The 20,437-nt window shown below is 35.3% G+C and overlaps 1 protein-coding gene across 4 annotated transcripts in view; it reads left to right on the top strand.

Moving 5' to 3' along the window:
• The window catches only part of LOC150097270 (kelch-like protein 24), a 218,732-nt gene that overhangs the window by 119,898 nt on the left and 78,397 nt on the right, over window positions 1-20,437 (top strand). For all 4 annotated transcript variants that reach the window (XM_090407144.1, XM_090407143.1, XM_090407141.1 and 1 more), the window contains one exon: window positions 7,836-7,967. In XM_090407144.1, the coding sequence (XP_090263270.1) occupies window positions 7,836-7,967 (132 nt within the window). The remainder of the gene's footprint in view (window positions 1-7,835; window positions 7,968-20,437) is intronic.

Here is a 20,437-nt window from a genome sequence, read left to right as displayed (position 1 = left end):
TCAAGCTAGGAAGGTTACCAGCATAGTAAGAAAAGCTAAATCAGATTATGAGAAGACCTTAGCCAAAGAGATCAAGGGTAATCCCAAAGAGTTCTTCCGCTATGTGGCAAGTAAGAGGAAGAATGACTTCGGAAGGATAACCTTAGTGGGTGCTGATTGTATTGAGGTGACAAAATCAGATGTAATAGTCGAGTTACTGAGTGATCACTTTTCAAAAGTCTATCACCCAAGTGAGGATATCTCTATACCTACAGCAATACCTAATGTGAGAATTGAAGCTAAAGAATCAGAGGTATTAAATATATTGCAAAACTTAAATGCAAACACTGCGGTAGGCTTAGATGGAATATCAGCTCGGGTGTTGCGTGAATGTGCAAATGAATTGTCATCCCCTCTCACCTGGATATTTAACTTAAGTTTGAACTCTGGTATGGTCCATAGGGAGTGGAAGTTAGGCAAAGTGGTTCCTTTGCATAAGGGTGGCTCTAAAACTGCAGTATTGAATTACAGACCAATCACCATCTCAGGAGTAGTGGTAAAAGTATTGGAAAAGTTGGTTAAAGACAAAATTCAAGAATGGGTGGATCAGGATATGATACTCTATAGAGGCCAACATGGTTTTGTTAAAGGTAGATCCTGCCTTAGCAATCTATTAACTATTCATAATAGAATAACATCTGAGTTGGACAAAGGAACTGGCTACACAGTGGTACTTCTGGATTTTGCTAAGGCTTTTGACAGGATACCCCATAGAACACTGTTACGCAAATTGGAGCAGATGGGAATGGATATTAAATTGGTGATATGGATAGGAGAATGGCTCAGGGAGAGATTCCATAAGGTGGTGTATGGAGGAGCCGAGTCCAGAATGAGGCAGGTGACCAGTGGTGTGCCTCAGGGCTCTGTGCTTGGGCCAATGTTGTTTAATTTGTATATAAATGATATAGGAAACAGCTTAAAGGGAGATATTCAGTTGTTTGCTGATGATGCAAAGTTGTGTAGTGCAATAAAAAATCAAGCTGATGTTGAAAGTTTGCAGGAGGATTTAAATAAGCTGGTAAAATGGGCAAAAGAAAATGGATGTCAGTTCAATGTGGAAAAGTGTAAAGTCATGCATTTTGGGATTAAAAGATTACCAGCTGTGTACTACATCGATGGAAAGGTACTCCAAGAGATTGATGAGGCTAGGGACTTAGGGGTATTGGTAGATAGGGAGATGAAGTTCAGAGGACACATTGCTAAGGTGTCCAAGATTGCACATAGGATTACTTGGTTGTTGAGGAACACACTGACATCCAGAGATAAAGAGGTTATTATTCCCCTTTATAAAGCATTGATACTTCCACATTTGGATTACTGTGCTCAGGTCTGGTCACCTAGATTCCTTGGAGATGAGGAGGCTGTGGAGAGGGTTCAGAGAAGAGTGACCAAGTTGGTGAGTGATATAAAAAATGCTCCCTACATTGATAGATTGAGAGCTTGTGGATTGCAGAGATTGGTTGATAGGCGAAGAAGAGGGGATATGATAGAAACATTCAAATTACTAAAAGGTTTTTATAGGATTGATGCAGGGGAAATGTTTCAGCTGTGTGATAGTGATGGAAGAACAAGAGGTCATCTCTGGAAATTAAAGAAGAGTGTGGTTAACAAAGGTGTCAGAACAAGGTTTTTTGCCTGGAGGGTGGTGAATGAGTGGAATTCATTGCCTGACTTAGTTGTGAGCTCTTCGTCTGTAAATGAATTCAAGAAGAGATATGACAGATATTGTTTTGCTAGTTTGGGTCTCCCGCGATGAGTCTACTGACTCCATGGAGATACCCGTAATAATAATAATAATAACTCATTTACAGCTTTCAGCACATATAAACCACATGTATAATGTGCATATAGCAGCACTCAGTGTTCAAAAAATATCCCCCTTTTGCCTTCATGCATGCCTGAAGTCTGTAAGGCCACATATCAATAGCAGTCACACAGCATCCAATGGAAATGCTGCTTATGCTCACTTCAAAATCCATCTTCAGGCTGGCGAAGATGTGGTGCTGTTTTTTTTGCAGACTACTCTCTCAAGCTCCAACCACAATTTGAAATCCAACAAATTCAGATCAGGATTTCAAGATGGTGATGTGTGGTTGGACACATTTGCTTCCACCCACTGTTGTGTGGTCCTTGCCTTGTGCTGAGTTCTTTTGAAAGGTCCACTGCCTGCCATGGAAAGGTGTTGTTCAGGGGCTGTACCACAGGTTTCAGCACAGAGTCTTGATACACTTTAGTGGAGGTTTTGATCCTTTTCTCACAGAAATGCAACTTGGATATCCTTGATACATCACCCCCCTGACCAAACCATCAATGATGCAGGGTGATGACCTCTCTGAATCCTGTGTGCTATAGCACATGCTATGCGACTATCTGGGGCACATACCTGATTGTTTTGGTAGTTAAACAACTCTTCAGTTGTGCAAATATTCTCATCTGTGAAAAGAATATCTCTGTGTGTGTGTGTTATTCATGTACCACCAGAGAAGTATCTTTGATTTTATCACTCTCTGCCACAAGTTGTAGTTTTAGAAAGTGTCCAGCAGAACAATGATAGGCTCTCATCTCCAGGTCATCAGTTAGACACTGTTCTCTGTGAAACATTCATCTCTTATGTCATCACTTTCTGCATTCTCACAGGATTGCAGTGGAGGCATGCCTTCACAGCCCAAACAAGTTGTTGCATCCTAACTCAGTGTGGTCGACATGCTCTTTAGCAGTCTGATACATCTTCTGTATAGTTATAATTAATAGTCCAATTCACAAACATCTTCCTCATCCTGAGTATTTTTAGTATATCGAAAATAACAGGTAGCTGCTATGAAGGGCTATTATAAGCATGCAGTTCTCATAATCTCCTGACTACATGTTAACCCATACAGCTAGAAAACTCTCTCTATATACTGATAAACACGCTGTGCACAGCACTTCTAATGGAACTGGGCTCACACAATTCTGTGGGCAGCGCAAAGGTGTAAATAAAAAGCCAGTAATTTAAATGCAGATACTTTTAAAACACTTTGTCAATGGTTACCTAATCTAAGATGGTTGTGCATCACATCAAAGTTTTTTTTTTAATTTACATGCCCATTCCATTCCATTCCAATCAGTAGATGTGAAGACAGTGATAATTCAGCAAAAAAAGTTCAGATGGTATGCAAAATTTGGGTTAGTGATTTATTTGCTTGCAGTGAGAATTGAGGCAAATTTATCAGGGTAATCCACTCCATGATAAATGTATCAAATGGTAATATAATCACTGTCAAGAAATCATGTATTTAGATTAGGGTTGGTTACAACTTGAGCTGAAAATTTAATGGAATAAAAATGCCACAAGGGATGAATTAAATAACAGTTTAATTCTTCATCTCAAATCATCAGAAATATAGTTCATACATTTCTAATGCTTCTGCACATAAAAATATTTATAAAAATTAATTGTTGTTTAAGAGATACTTGTGCCACAAGAAGTTTCTTTATATTAACACACAAAAACACAAGGGATACATAAGATTATTTATTTAAGGCTATATATTTCAGCCTGAATATTACAGGCCATCATCAGTAGCAGCAATAGCTAATTACAAAGTGGAATGAGAACAATGGATTTAAATCAATCCATTTTTTAACTATTGTCATGACTGATGATTGCCTGTAATATTCAGTCTGAAATATATGGCTTAAATAAATAGTATTATTCCTTGTGTTTTTTTTGATTTATAAAAATAAGAAATACACTTAACAACCTTTCTAATACAAGATCTCAATCTCAAGTTCAGCCTTCTAAACAAGCTAAATAAAGTGGCCATCAACATCTTTGGTCTCGCCTACAACTTTGCTGTTGCTAGTAGATAAGTAACATCATTAGACTTGATGTTTCACATGAAATGCGATATCTGTAATTTGGCTTCAGATGTTGCTAACAGCATTAGGATTGACATTGCTAACATTTTTATGCAAGCATTGGTCCCCAAAAGTAATCTTTCATCTAGCCAACTCTGTGCTCTCAGGAGTCTACAGAAAAACAAAAATATAGTCATCACTGTAGTCCTTAATGCTATGAATATAACTGTAAAATGGATGTTATGCCCAGAGACCAATCTACTTATATTCCTTTATGTTATGATTCCTATCAAATTTCAGGTTAAAACAAAAGGATATTGCTCAAAAACGATTAACTTCTTAGCCACCTGAATATTTTACTAAAAAACTAAAACCCATGAGTCATTCTTCCCTAGATATGTGGATTACCTAAAATCCATGAATTCAATAATCTTCTCAGATGCTACTGACATCCCCCCCCCATAGATTATCCAGACAGCGAGATCTCTTACTAGTCACACCTCTTCTGACATAAAAATTCTAATGCTTCTGTTGAAATTTTGATTTAAATGATTCTGATATTATGGTCAGTTGTGGCATCACTTCTCTCTTTATGAGTATCTCCTTGAATGCCATTTGCACATATTACTTTTCTTGGAAGAACAAGATATACAAACAAACAGAGGATATATTAATGGGTTCTCCCCTTGCCAGTTTTTACATGGATAGTTTAAAAAAGTGAGCTGTTAACACAGTCCCACTTAAGCCTTCTGTCTGGCTAGGATGTATTGATGATGTGTTCTTCTCAGTGTCTGGCCTGATGGCCTAGACACATTCCTCCATCACCTCAACAGTCATCTAAGAATCTGTTTTATTATGGAAAAAAAAAGATTAACCGTAGTCTAACCTTTCTAGACAGCTTTATAATGTGTCTTCCAAATGATAACTTCTCTTTTACAGTATAAGAAAATCTACTCATACTCTCAGATATATTCACAATTTTTCTCATCATCTTCCCTCTCAGCAGGTATGTCAAAAAAAAAAGGCAATTTTGAAAAAATGCTATCTCCGCACTGCTTTCATATCCTATCAGAAACTGGATGTCCATATCACTTTCCCTAAGGACCATCTCCATCCTTTCCCAGCTCTTGGGGTTTATACGGTTTCTTGTTGTTATTATTATTACTATATGGGCAGGGCCGATCAAGAGTATCTAATGCTCCTAGGCAAAGAAAATTTAGGCACCCCTATACATTGTCTCTATATATTTTTTCCCCGAACTACGTAGCAGAATCTTAGCGCCCCTAGGCGATTGCCTAGGTTCGCCTAATGACCAAACTGGCCCTATATGGGTATCTCTTTGGATTCCAGAGACTCATTGCAGGAGACCCACACTAACTTTTGTACACACAAAATCTATCATACCTTTTCTTAAACTCATTCACTGTCAGGGCACTTGCAGCTAATTCTGGCAATCTATTCCACTCACTCACTCACAAAAACCTCTCCATGCAAAATCTGGTCTGGACATCCTTACTAAACACATGCTTACACAACTTCCAGAGGTTACCCCTAGTTCTCTCTCTCTCTCTTTGTCATGCATTGAAAAATTTTCTTTGTGTCAATCTTATAGAACCCCTTTAATAACTTATAAGTTTCTATCATGTCCCCTCTTGTCTACCTATCAACTAAACTATGTAACCCACCTACTATGAGCAGACTGGAATATCAACAAGCATCTTCTTGGAAGAACATAAAAAAAATACAGCTGTAATCATTACTACAGGCAGTCAGGTCTGGTACTCATGCCTTGGACACCACACAGATAGTCAGATGGAGAAATATTACCATACTTCATTATTGCAAAGTTCAAATGTGAGAAACTTATCAACAGCTGCTGTTATTTTACCAACCAAATTTCACTTTACTTTGTGTTTGTTTGTGTGTGTATTACCATTTATAATGCTCACCCCACCACCACATACATATAAATGTCTCCTTTAATTCTTCTGCTATTATTGCTATTTTCATTCCATTAAAGATACTGACAATATTCAACAAATATAAATCTGATGCCCAAAAAACTTCTAAAAAAAAAACTCGAGTGCAAACAACTGAATATCCCTAGGCTCTCCACTGACATAGGTTAAGTAAGCAGAAGAGTGCCTAGTACTGAGACCTGTGGAACTCCATTTGTGACTTCCTCGACATTGCTCCTTCATATATAACCCTATATTATCCATCAGACAGCCAATTTTCAATCCAATTAACTAACCTGATATCTAAATCCATATGATGTATGGATTTAGATATCAGACTGCAATAGTTACACTTTCAGATATATTTGAGTTCTTTCTCCTTGTTTATGTATGTAATATCCTAAACTAAATATTCCAAAAGGCGCAGTATAAATACAAATATTAGGGGTACTACGGGGAGCAATAACTTAGATATTGGTATAAGTTTTGGTAAAATCTAGGGCATAGAAGTTAGAAGAATAATATAGATAAAAGGAATTTGTAAGATTAGAGTAGAAATCGTAAATTGGGACACAACACCAGCTCTCAGATCCACAAGTTAAAATTGGTTTGAACACTGTCATGTATACAGCTAATTTAGTGTTTTGACTAATTTCTCTCTCTTATTGTATATAAATTTATTCAGTTGACTTCCTACCATACCAGCTTTGTTGATTCTGTTGTCTATTTCCAAATTTAATTTGCCCTCTTCAATAAAAATCATGCCTAAGTAGCTGAAATGTTTTACTTGTTCTATATGTTTGCCATTCACATGTAGTTGATATTTTCAATGCTTCTGACTATTTTCGTTGTCTTTTGTTGGAAGTTTTTCCATTTGGTTATACAATAAATTAAAGATACCAAGAAAGTATATACTTGATTTAATCCTTTATCCAAGTGTAAGCAAACAAAATTTGCACCTGAAGTATTTTCAGGACTGGGGCAACTCATATATAGAAACTAATGACTTCATATCATTAGTTTCTATATATATTCTTGCCTAAATGTCCCATAATGCAAAGCACACATCTTTACAGACATATAATATTTTGCATTATTGGAAGGGTCACTACCCAGACTGGTTTTGACCTTTATTGAGATCTCATTAGTTGGAGCCAGACCCAGAAGTGATACCAAGGTTGAAGTAATGCAGAAGTCATATTTTCCTATATGAGTAGCTAAAAGGTGTCAGACCTTATTATTAAAATACTCTGAATTAGAGATAGTTGTTGGAGGTTTTTCCACTTGTTTATAATATATATTAAAGATACCAAGAAATTATATACTTGGTTTAATCCGTTGTCCAAGTGTAAGCAAACAAAGTTTGTGTCTGAAGTATTTTTATTTTTATTGAAGTTTCCCAAATCTTGGAGAGGTTAATACAACTATATTTATTAATGCTGTTTTTTAAAAAAAAAAAAAACAAACAAACATTAATTCTTAAGTTTTTGAATTCTTATGCCTCCTGTCAAACATCTAAGGCTAGCCAACCCTCATGAGACTTTAGTCTTCATTTGTAATTTCATTTTTCACTTATTGTTTCTTGTGTGTTTGTTATTATAATTTTAACACTGTATTCCAGTAAACTGTATCATGAGTGTAAATCAACACCTAATTCTAAATGCTCATTGTTTTTACTATTCTCTTATTATTTATTGACTTCTTCATGGAATGGTTCTCACACAATGGAAATGTTCTCCTAAAGATGATAGCCACTAATCATTTTACAGAACTCCTATTGACTGATTATGGCATATTGTTTAAAAAAATTCGGGGGGGGGGGATATGCATTTTTTTCATGGCAAGTAGGATTTTGCATACTCATAATTTGTTAAACTCTGCTTATTAATCTAATAATATGGTTTCCATTCTCCCTTCCCCTGTCATAGGTTAAAAAAAGTGAATAAAAATGTAGATAAATACTGGTATAAAGAGCTAAAAGATTTATTTGACTTCTAGGTCAGAATATGTTGTATATGGCTGGAGGAGAGTTTCCTGATGGCTCAGCTAGCAGATCTATGTGGAGATATGACCCTGTTTTTGATACCTGGCAAGAAATGGCTGCTATGAATGTTGCTCGATCAGAGTTAGGTTTGTTGAAAATTTCTGACATTTTTCTGTTTCAGTCATTTAGTGTACATATAAACAAAATGAGTAGATATTTTTAAAAAGTTGACCATTCTTTTATGAACACCATGACTTTATTATGCATATAATAGTGATAAATTTAGTATGATGGAGATATAAAAGGCTTGATAGAAGAAGCAAGAAAGAAAAGTGAGAATTTTTTATTTTTGTGGTTCCCACCTATGAAAGGTTATCAGTAAACCTGTAGTACATTTGTACCCCATACACAGAAGGGATTTGAACCTGCTGCCTGTTGGTTAGAGAGTGGGTATGCTAGCTACTCGGCAACCAGGCAGGCAGAAAGAAAGTAAAAATGATTGGTTAATTACTGAGATATGATAGTAATGAGCTAAGAGGGAGGGCTATGATAGCAAATGATTTAATGTGCAGGCTGTGTAGAAAGAATGGGGTGCAAGATTTTGAATGTGTAGAGTGAGTGTGATAATAGAAAAAACTTGTACTCAAGTGCTAGCTATCTCATAAGAGGGATAGCCAGCACTTGAGTGAATTTTGCATTTGGTGCCTAGAGAAATTATTTATTGGAATGAGACTTGATGCAGAGTCATGGAGGCTAGATCAGATCATCTTGGGAGAAATGCTGATAATATGTAAGTTCAGCTGGGATGTGAAGATGTAATAGTGATATGAACAGCAGGTGAGCATGGTTATGAATCTGCTAAAGTGATGGACTATGCTTTGGATTCAGGCATTTTGAGTTATCCAGGAATAGAAAAGAGATAGCTACCCAGCTGAGACAAGCAGATTGCAGATATAAGTATAAAAAAAAAAAGTGAGGAGGTAATTTTTATACAGGTTATGTTTATACACAAAATGCTAGGAGCATTAGAAACAAAGTAATTGAATTTGTTGCTAAAAATTGTTGACATTAGTGAAACCTGACTCTCAGTTGGATGCTACATCCAACTGGAATCAAGTAAAAAGCATATAGAATTTTTAGGAATGACAGAAGAGACAATAGATGGGGGGGGGGGAGTACTACAAAGATATCAGATGACCTGAGTCCAGTTAAGCAATGAAAGTAATAATGGTCATAATGTCCCATGTAGCAGTGAATTTTAAGCTATGTGGTGTAAAGTGGAGGCTAACAGGATGAAATATATGGTAGAGTGTTACTATAGACCTAGCAGTTCTGGAGATCTGGAGATGAAGAAATGCATCGCTAGATTACCCTGATGGGTACTAAACATATAATTCTTTGGGTAGCACAGAAAACTCATAAGATTGAAGGAGAATTTATTGAGCTGTTGTCAGACAACCTTCTCAAGTAGCATATGAAAGAAGCAACTTGAAGACAAAAGGTGTTAGATGTGATCATTGTCAGAAGGTGTTTCTGTTAAGGATGTGACAGTGATCATGCCATACTGACCTGGGAAGTAGACAGATGTATGGTTGTTACAATTAGGATAGGTTACATGCTGAACTACAACGCTAGAAATTATGACAAACTCAGAAGAATACTGTCTTTGGTTTTGAGGTATTAGTTACTGAATGGGAAGGATATCAGCAGTGCATGGGAAGCTTTGAAAAGATGCTTAAAGAATGTGGTATCTGAATGTGTCCCTAGAATTTAAAGAACAATTACGATAGGAAAGAAATGGATGTGCAATCTTATTAAGCAAGAGATCCATAAAAAAAGAAGATAATGTGGAAAAAATATTGTGAAATAAGAGTGAGAGGAGCTATGGATTATACAAAGCATAGGCCAGAAAAGTTAAGTATTGTACAGAAAGCTAAGTTGGAATGTGAAAAGAGATATGCTGCAAGTAAAAGAAGAAGAATGAAGAATAATAACTTTACTGAAGAAATGTGATAGATCAAATAATGCTAACTTTAAGATCTTTCAACTTGGTGTGTAGCTCTACCACTACATTGGATAAAGAGATAGAGATGCTTAAAAAGGATCTTCTAGAGCCATTGCATAACCTCGATAAAAATTCAGCAGTAGGGACAAATGGGATATCAGCACAATGCTAAACGAATGTTCAGCCAAACTAGCTAGGCCCTTGACATGTTTGTATAATTTCAGTCTTAGCTCAGGTAAGATCTAAGGGATGGAAAGATTGCATGGTAATCCCATTGCACAAAGGCAGTGCAAAGACTGATATGTATATCTATCAACCATTCAGTGTCTTTGAGTGATTATGAACATTTTAGAGAAGTTGGTAAGAACTCACATACAGAAATGGATTGGCAAACAAGCTATACTTGGCAAGGAACAGCATTAGTTTACTAAAGGTTATGTCTGAACAACTTGCTTATATTTTATAATGATATTATGGCTGAGTTGGATAAAGAGAATGGATGCACTATGATATTGATGGACTTTGCTAAGGTATTTGATGATACCATATGAAAGGCTGTTGCATAAGCTAGAGCACATGGGACTGAAATAGAAACTATTGGCTTTTATAAGTGGGTGGCTGATGGACAGATATCAAAGTAGTATATGGAGGGATCTTCCAGATTTAAGGTGACCAGTGGTGTGCCCCAGGGATCAGTCTTTGGATCATTGTTGTTTAATCAATATATTTTAATGATATTGGGAAGGACCTGACAGGAGATCTTAAGTTGTTTGCTGATGATGCAAAGACAGACAGGACAATCAGAGATGATATACACATTTACATGATGATTTGAATGGGCTGGAAGTGTGGACAAACAATAATGGTTGTAAAGTTGGCATGATGAGATATCTAACAGCATATTGATGGGATTATGCTTGGAGTAACTGGTAAGGCTAGAGACCTGGGAGTTATGGTAGATAGGAAGTTGAAGTTCAAGGATCACATAGCAGAAATTGTAGATACAACTCAGAAGATCATTGCAATGTTGAAATGAACTTTGAAATGTAAGTGCCTCTTTACAAAGCCTTCATACAACTGCATCTGGACTACTGTGCAGATTTAGTCTTCTAGGTTCAGAAGGGCTAAAAAAAAATAAAAATAAAACGTGGAAAAGCTGCAAAGAAGAGTTTAAAAATATTGGGTTTATGGAATGCAGATGATGACATTAGATTGAGAGTATGTGGACTCCAGACAAGATGAGTGAGAGTGATATGAAAGAAGTCTATAAACTTTTGAGAGGGTGTTATAGGATATCAGTTGATGAAATTTATCATTATATGGAAGGTGAAAAAGGACAAGGGGGATATCTGTGGAAGTTAACTTTGTCCTTTTTCACCTTCCACCAACCTGTTAAGAAAGGGGCGATAGCTAGATTTTTCTGTAACAGAACCATGAGTGAGTGGAACAGTTTGCCTGTTGAAATAGTGAGTGCATCTAGTATGAATGAGTTTAACAGAAGGTATGACAGCTGGTGTGGGTAATGTATAACCACTCTTGATGAGTCTTGAGAACCTGGAAGTCTAATAATAGCAATATTCATTTTAGATATCTGAGTTTAAATCCTGTCTTAATCACATATGCCTTTTAGAATTTTATATTAAATTATACTGATTGTCAATATTTTGAATGCACATCTTTATTTTATAATAATTCAGATGATTCAGAATATTTGACGTGAAAGTGCAAATTCCAAGATTTGCTCAATTCATTAAGTATAGAAGGTTTAATCTTTGTACTTTGTTAATTACCAGTTATTTTTTATTCAAAAATTGCCACTGTAAGTTGAGAATTTTTTTTTGTTTAAAATTGCTTTGATACTATACAATATATAGTATAGTAGTACTATATATATACACACACATGCGAGGGTGATCTGAAAAGTTCTTGGCCTCGACCATAGATGACAATGACACAATTTTTTGTTTCTAAGTTGGTACATCTGTCATAAGCATCCATGTGAAATTGCAAGTCATTCTATCAAGTAGTTTGTTTTATACAGCCATCTGAAGCAAAAGTGTTGTCTGTATCCTTGAAATGGATAAAATTGAGTATTGTGCAATTATAAAATTCTTTGTAAAAGAAGGTTTAACGCTAAACAAAATTCATTCGAAGTTCATAAACGTTTATGGGCACTCTTCTCCTTCATTTTTGACAATTAAAAAATGGGCTGCTGAGTTTAAACATGGCTGTACTAGCCTTGAAGATTATCCACATGAAGGACGTCCAAAAAGTGTAACAACACCAGAAATAATTGATCAAGTGTGCGATATGGTATTGGATGACAGCGATCAAAGTGCGTGAAATTGCTGAGACTATAGGCATTTCAAAAGAATGTGTAGGATATATTTTGCATGAAGAATTGCAAATGAAAAAGCTTGTGCCAGATGGGTAGCCACACTTGCTCACAGCAGATCAAAAACACACTTGCATGAAAATCTCTGAACAGTGCTTGCAGCAGTTTAACAAGAACAAAACTGATTTTGCGCATCGATTTATTACTGTGGATGAGACTTGGATTAATTACACACCAGAATCCAAACTGCAGTCAAAACAGTGGACAGAAGCTGGTTGTTCAGTGCCAAAGAAGACAAAGTCGGTTCCATCAGCAAGAAAGGTCATGCCATCGGTGTTTTGGGATGCTAAAGGCATTTTGTTTATTAATTAATTATCTTGAAAAGGGTAAAACAATAACTGGGGAATATTATTCTGATCTTTTAACCAGACTAGACAAAAAAATTCATGAGAAAAGACACGGTTTGCAGAAGAAAAAAAATCATCTTTCATCAGGATAATGCACCTGCCCACAAATGTGTTTTGTCAATGGGAAAATTAAGGAATTTGCACTATGAATTGTTGGAACATACACCCTATTCCCCAGATTTGTCTCCCTCTGACTTCTATTTCTTCGAATCAAGAGGTGATTGCAGCTGTAGAGGGATATTTTGCAGATCTTACTGATGTAAAATCGTGTATTCAAGGAACTTTATTCAAAAACATCTTGTATACCGATTTTACTGATAAGCAAAATTCACTAAAAAATACTTGTGGGTAAATAGAGAAATTTTCATATTTTTAATTTGGAAATAATATTTTTTGTATATTACTGAATATTGTCACCTCAAAGGATTTGGTAAAAGAACAGAAAAATAAGTGTAAGATTAATTGTGTCTAAAGAAACCTCTTAGTGACCGGTAATTCCAGATGGATTAAGGTATTAACAAATGACCTGGGACAACTGCAACCTCGAGGGTCAACAGTGTGCGTGAGTTTCCAGTCTGAATGCAACGACCGAGAAGGGTGGTGGGGTGCAGACCACCGAAGTACCAAGGGGAGATGACGTAAGCGAACCACAAGGTCATCAGAGCCAAATAAATAGCAGGTTGCGATGGCGAGAAAGGGAGTTCAGTGCGGTGATTCAGTTTGGTTCCTGGCAGAGCAGTTCGCGTTCGTTCGGTCCCGTTCCCAGGTCAGCGAGAATTTCGAGGTCGTGGGGTTCCGACCTGAAGTTACGACGTACACTATGGCAGCGGAGTTTTGCTGCCATCGGAGGCCTGGGTTCCAGATAGAAAATTGCCGAGGGACCGACGCAACTAAGATAAGCTGTTTTAGAAGAAATTAGATGCCGATTTTCCCTGCTGGCACGTTCCTGATGTTCGCTGATATTAAAGAAGGATTTCACAAGCCTCAGAAGAGTTACCCGAGTTCAATGCTAAAGTCAAACGATAACAGAAGGAGATGATTTCATGGATCATTCAGGGAAGTACAGACTTCTGTTCAAAGTAAAAAGTAAGATCTTTCCATTGCTTAACTAGAGAAAAAGATTGTGACGGTGATTTAATTAAGGGACTTGTTTTATAGTAATACTTGAGGACTTTAGGCCTTATGCTGATGGTTGAGATATTTTGTTTTATGTGAGAGAAGGTCTAGTTAAAAATAAATTTAAGGTGAAACATCATGTATTCAATGTTATAGCTATTGCCTAAGCCTGCAGAATGTTATGTAAGATTAATCTGAGTATAACCAAGTTTAACGAGAGAAAATTATAGACACGTGGTCTTACTAGAATTGAATATGATGAAGAACTAAATTGTAGACGTAATCATTAGTTAGTTGTAATTTGAAGCATAGAAGCTAATTTACTTAGAACTTAAAATTGACCCATTGTACATTTCATTGATGTTAAATACATTGTTTTCTTGTTTAAATAACTTGCCTGATTTCTGAGTCCAGTGCACTACTCATTAAACTCGAATCTGTGTGAGCCTTAAGGTAGATATTGTAACGACTGCATAATAGAAATTTTAAGTTGCTAGATTTAATTAGAATTAAGAGAGAGAGGCTCTGTGTGTTTTACTGTGTGTTATTCATTTGGAGGGAGATTCAACTCCTACCCACGAATTTGGTGGCGCACCTAGAAATGGTCAGATAGTAAATTATTAATCTTACTAATATAATCTCTGAAGTTCAAAATGACTGTGGAGTTCCCTTTGTCTGCTTTAGTAATTATTATATCTTTGTTCCTTTGTAAGTTCTGAATTGCCTATCTATCATAGGAAGTGGTATTTAGTTTGGGTGGTTTTGCTGTGGCAAGGATGATTGTGCTTTGGAATCTAATAACATTAGCTATTGCCTCCTGGAGAGGATAAAGACCTTTTTCAATACCACAAGTGTAGTCCATTTTTGGTATGTGGCTAGGAGCAATTGCAAAGTTGAAACCTTTTTTAGAATTTCGGATTCTTGTTTAGAAAGGCAGTAATCTGCTGTTAAAAATCACTTTATCATCTGGGAGACAGTTATTAGAATTGTATTTTTTCTTATAAAGTTCTTCAAATTTTTTTATTTGAGTAACTTTGCTAGACTGAAAAGTTTTTTCGTAACTATTTTGTATCATGTGGTCTATAATGTTCCAAGTTGAGTAGTCTAAACTGTTGGAAATATCATCAAAATTATTCTGGCATTTAAGGTCAATAATTTTTAATTCGTACCTGATATGCTGGATCCTTTCCCTAAGTAGGGCAAATGAAGTTTTTTTGGTAAATCCTTTTTGCTTGTTTAGACTGAATATGTCCTTTGACGATTAAGAACTTGAGTATGATGGAAAATTGTCTACACCTCTTGAGGAAGGTAAGATGGTTCAATAACTTTGCATTTTTCTTTTTCTAGGCACCGTACTTTATGTTTCATGTGTCCATTTAGACTATATCTCCATGGGGCTTGCGACTTGCAGGCAAGGGCATGGCTAACCCGTGGTCCCAGAGCTAAGTATGATCTATTTCAAAGTTTTTGGTCATACTTTTCTTTAACTCTTCCACTTCCTGCTTCTACCCTCATACTAACATTCTTCCTAATGAGGATTTGTTACTTAAAACTTTCTGTCTGTCTCTTTTCTTGCTTACTAACCCCAAGAGGAGGTAATCCATTCTCCCTGAAGCTATTAGAGTACTCGAGGGCTAGGGGTGTTTCCTTCTCTTTCAAGTAACCACTAATAGTTATAGTAGTGGACAGCAGCGCTACTTGTATTAACTTCCTGTAGCAACATGTTATGATACTGCGATGTGAAAGGCAAGGGGAAACCACAACATTACATTCCCAAGTAAAAGCAGCAATGGAAGTTAAAAATGAAGTCAAGATCAGTGATGGAGCCTTCACTGAAGGAGTCATGCCTGGCAGGAGAAGTAACCAGGCATCTCAGGTCGACAGCCAACGAAATCCTGGTACTTATTCAAAAATAAAGACAAGAAATAAGCTGAATATTGGAACATGGAATGCTGAAACACTGCTAGAACCAGGTAAAATAGAAAATGTGAAAAAAGAAATGGAAAGACTTGAAATAGACATTCTGGGCATTAGTGAGACGAGATGGGAGGGACAGGGTGATTTCTGGAGTGGAGAATTTCGGATAATATATTCAGGACAAAAGAAGGGCGAGTCAGGTGTTGCAATAATGCTTCATAAAAAAGTTGGAAAGTTAATCACTACAATAATTAGCCATAGTGACAGAATCATGGCAATAAGCATTCAAAATGAACCAGTAAACCTCAATATTATAATGCCAACATGCCAACATCACAACATAGCGATGAAGAAATAGAAGAAATTTATGAACAAATAGAAGAAATCTGGAGCAGCTTTAAAGACAGAGACAATACAATAATAATGGGAGATTGGAATTCTATAGTGGGAGAAGAGAGCCATGATAATGTTTCAGGAAGATTTGGTCTTGAACGTAGGAATGAAAGAGGAAAGCAATTAATAGAATTTTGTACACAAAAACAGTTAGTTATAGCAAATACACTATTTCAAGTTCCAAAAAGAAGCTACACCTGGAAAGTGCTTGGGGATTCAAAGAGATATCAAATAGATTATATATTGGTCAAGAAAAGATGCAGAAACCAAATAAAAAATTGCAAAAGCTATCCAGGTGCCGACATTAGTAGTGACCATAACCTTTTCTTAATGAAAACAGAACTGAAACATAGGAAACAAATCCAAAGATACAAACCAATAAGATGGAACCTTGAAAAATTAAAGAGTAAAGAAGTAAAGAGAGGATTCCAAGAGGCAACTGATCATAACATTCCAGAAAACATAAATAGTCAGAATAATATTGAAAACCAATGGAATATGATTAAAGAGTTAATTATAAATTCATCAAATCAATTATTGAAATATGCAGAAAAAGGGAAAAAAAACATTGGATAACAGATGAAATACTTGGCCTTATGGATGAAAGAAGAAAATATAAAAATGCTGTTAAAGAAGAAGATGTGGCCAAATACAAATATCTTAAAAATCAAATTACAAGAAAATGTAGACAAGCCAAAAAAGAATACCTAGAAGAACAGCGTAATAACATAGATGAATTATTTAAAAAAGAAAACATAGAGAAAGCCTATAAAGAAATTAACAAACTGACTTTCAAATTTAATAAGAACAGCAAAAACAGTGCCATCAAAGATGAAAATGGCAAATTACTAATAGAATCTGAGGATATATTAATGGAATGGAAGAATTATCTTGAAAATCTCTATAATGGTGATGAACTTGATGTTGATATCAGCATATAAAATCAAAATGAAGATAATCTAGGATCCCCCAATAATGCGGGAAGAATTTGATAAAGCACTGTCCGAAATGAGTAAGGGAAAAAGTCCAGGTGTAGACAATATTCCTATAGAACTGCTACAAAATCTAGGTGATGAGACATAAACCTTACTCTATCAATTAATAGCCCAAAATCTATGCTAGAGGAGAAATACCAAAGGAGTTTATGAAATCAACCATAATACCAATACCAAAAAAGAATAATGCAAACAAATGCAGCCAATTTAGAACAATAGCTTTAATCCCACATGTTAACAAAATTCTGCTAAAAATTATTCAAAATAGAATTTATTCAAAAATAGATTGTCTATTGGATGAAGACCAATTTAGATTCAGAAAGAATAAAGGAACAAGAGAGGCAATGCTCTGTTTAAGAACAATAATAGAGAGAAGATTAGACCTTAGTCAAAATATTTACATTTGCTTCCTTGATTTAGAGAAAGCGTTTGATAAAGTAAACCAGCAAATACTCCTAAATTGTCTAACTAATATCGGCATAGATTTGAGGGATAGGAAAATAATTTATCAAATTTACAAAAATCAAAATGGACGGATTAAAATCAATGATAAAGAGAAAACAATAAATAAAAGGAGTGGAGTAAGACAAGGATGTATACTTTCACCACTTTTATTTAATTTATATATTGAAAAGGCCATTCAGGAAACTAAAGATAAAATAAATAGTGGCATAAAGATAAATGGTGAGCAAGTCATGTGTATGAGATTTGCTGATGACATAGCTCTTGTAGCAGAATTCAGAAGAACATTAAAAACAATGCTAGAATTACTAAATAATAACCTTGAAAAATATAAAATGAAAATCATCACAGATAAGACTAAAATCATTGTTAGAGGCAAAATCCCTATCAATATAGAGCATATAGACATCAGTGGGAAACAAATAAAACAAGTGAAGAGCTTTAAATATTTAGGAAGCCTAATAACAGAAGATGGCAGAACAAGAGAAGATATAAGATCAAGAATAAACTATGCAAAAGCCCAATTCTCTAAGATGAAAAGCATTTTAACAGGAAACCTTAACCTACAATTGAAAAAAAAAATTAGTAAAGACATTGATATGGAGCATTGCACTGTATGGATGTGAAACCTGGATTCTAGGCAGAGAAGATGTAAGAAGATAGGAGGCTTTTGAAATGTGGTGCTGGCGCCGCATGAACAAAATAAAATGGTCAGAAAAAAAATCAAACAAACAAGTCCTGAGAGAGATAAACGAAACAAGAACTCTAATTAAATCGATCAATATTAGAAGGGATAGGTAGTTTGGACATATACTTCGACATGATGGACTTATGAAAAGAATAAGAGGCAGACTAAGGAAAAGGTTTCTTGACCAAGTCAAAGACAGCATGGGTTTGTCAAAGACAAACCCGTGCTGTCAAATAAACACAAAAACTTATTCTGATTATAAGACCATTGGTAAACGGTTACTGTATTCTTTCGTTTTTTTACATTTATTATTACTATTATTTATTTTACAGAATTACTAAATAATAACCTTGAAAAATATAAAATGAAAATCATCACAGATAAGACTAAAATCATTGTTAGAGGCAAAATCCCTATCAATATAGAGCATATAGACATCAGTGGGAAACAAATAAAACAAGTGAAGAGCTTTAAATATTTAGGAAGCCTAATAACAGAAGATGGCAGAACAAGAGAAGATATAAGATCAAGAATAAACTATGCAAAAGCCCAATTCTCTAAGATGAAAAGCATTTTAACAGGAAACCTTAACCTACAATTGAAAAAAAAAATTAGTAAAGACATTGATATGGAGCATTGCACTGTATGGATGTGAAACCTGGATTCTAGGCAGAGAAGATGTAAGAAGATAGGAGGCTTTTGAAATGTGGTGCTGGCGCCGCATGAACAAAATAAAATGGTCAGAAAAAAAATCAAACAAACAAGTCCTGAGAGAGATAAACGAAACAAGAACTCTAATTAAATCGATCAATATTAGAAGGGATAGGTAGTTTGGACATATACTTCGACATGATGGACTTATGAAAAGAATAAGAGGCAGACTAAGGAAAAGGTTTCTTGACCAAGTCAAAGACAGCATGGGTTTGTCAAAGACAAACCCGTGCTGTCAAATAAACACAAAAACTTATTCTGATTATAAGACCATTGGTAAACGGTTACTGTATTCTTTCGTTTTTTTACATTTATTATTTTTTTTCACCTTTTTTAGTCTTGACAAAGCTAGAAAGTATGCTAGCGAAACTAGGTGGCATTCTTATACATATGTGTATTAAACCGATGGTCTAATAATCAGAATAAGTTTCTGTGTTTATTACAGTATATAAAGACCAAATATAAATAGTCTAAATGGACACATGAAACATAAAGTATGGTGCCTAGAAAAAGAAAAATGCAGAAAGGTAAAGTTATTGAACCATCTTATCTTCCTCAAGAGGTGTAGACAATTTTCCATCATCCCCAAGTTCTTAATCGTCAAAGGACATATTCAGTCTAAACAAGCAAAAAGGATTTACCAAAAAAATTTCATTTACCCTACTTAGGGAAAGGATCCAGCATATCAGGTACGAATTAAAAATTATTGACCTTAAATGCCAGAATAATTTTGATGATATTTCCAACAGTTTAGACTACTCAACTTGGAACATTATAGACCACATGATACAAAATAGTTATGAAAAAACTTTTCAGTCTAGCAAAGTTATTCAAATAAAAAAATTTGAAGAACTTTATGAGAAAAAATACAATTCTAATAACTGTCTCCCAGATGATAAAGTGATTTTTAACGGCAGATTACTTCCTTTCTAAACAAGAATCCAAAATTCTAAAGAAAGGTTTCAACTTTTCAATTACTCCTAGCCACATACCAAAAATGGACTTCATTTATGGTATTGAAAAAAGTCTTTATCCTTTCCCGGAGGCAATAGCTAATGTTATTAGATTTCAAAGCACAATCATCCTTGCCACAGCAAAACTACCCAAACTAAATACCACTCCCTATGATAGAAAGGCAATTCAGAACTTACAAAGGAACAAAGATATAATAATTACTAAAGCGGACAAAGGGAACTCCACAGTCATTTTGAACTCCAGAGATTATATTAGTAAGATCAATAATTTACTTTCGGACCGTTCCATGTACAAAGTACTTAACAAAGATCCAACCATGACTAACCATAACGAGACAAACCTTCTGATTCGTAATATGAATAGTTGGCCTGAAGAGTTAAAAAGAAAAAAAGAAAACTAAAATCACATCCTATAACACGTCGCTTTTATGGTGCACCCAAAGTGCATAAAGAAGAAGTTCGTTGATGGCAGATTCTCTCCCACATATGTATTAGCCAAACACCTTGCCAACCTACTAAAAGGAAAAATCAGACTCTTATTTAAGGAACTCTCAACACTTTGTTGAGAAACTCAAGAACGTTAAGCTATCAAAAACAGACATAATGGCCAGTC

This window comes from Typopeltis vanoorti, chromosome 17, assembly GCF_054136105.1.
Source record: "Typopeltis vanoorti isolate ZY-2024b chromosome 17, IOZ_Tvanoo_1.0, whole genome shotgun sequence".
Taxonomy (NCBI): domain Eukaryota; kingdom Metazoa; phylum Arthropoda; class Arachnida; order Uropygi; family Thelyphonidae; genus Typopeltis; species Typopeltis vanoorti.
Note: the sequence above shows the minus strand (reverse complement) of the source record. Positions and strands in the feature narration are given on the sequence as shown.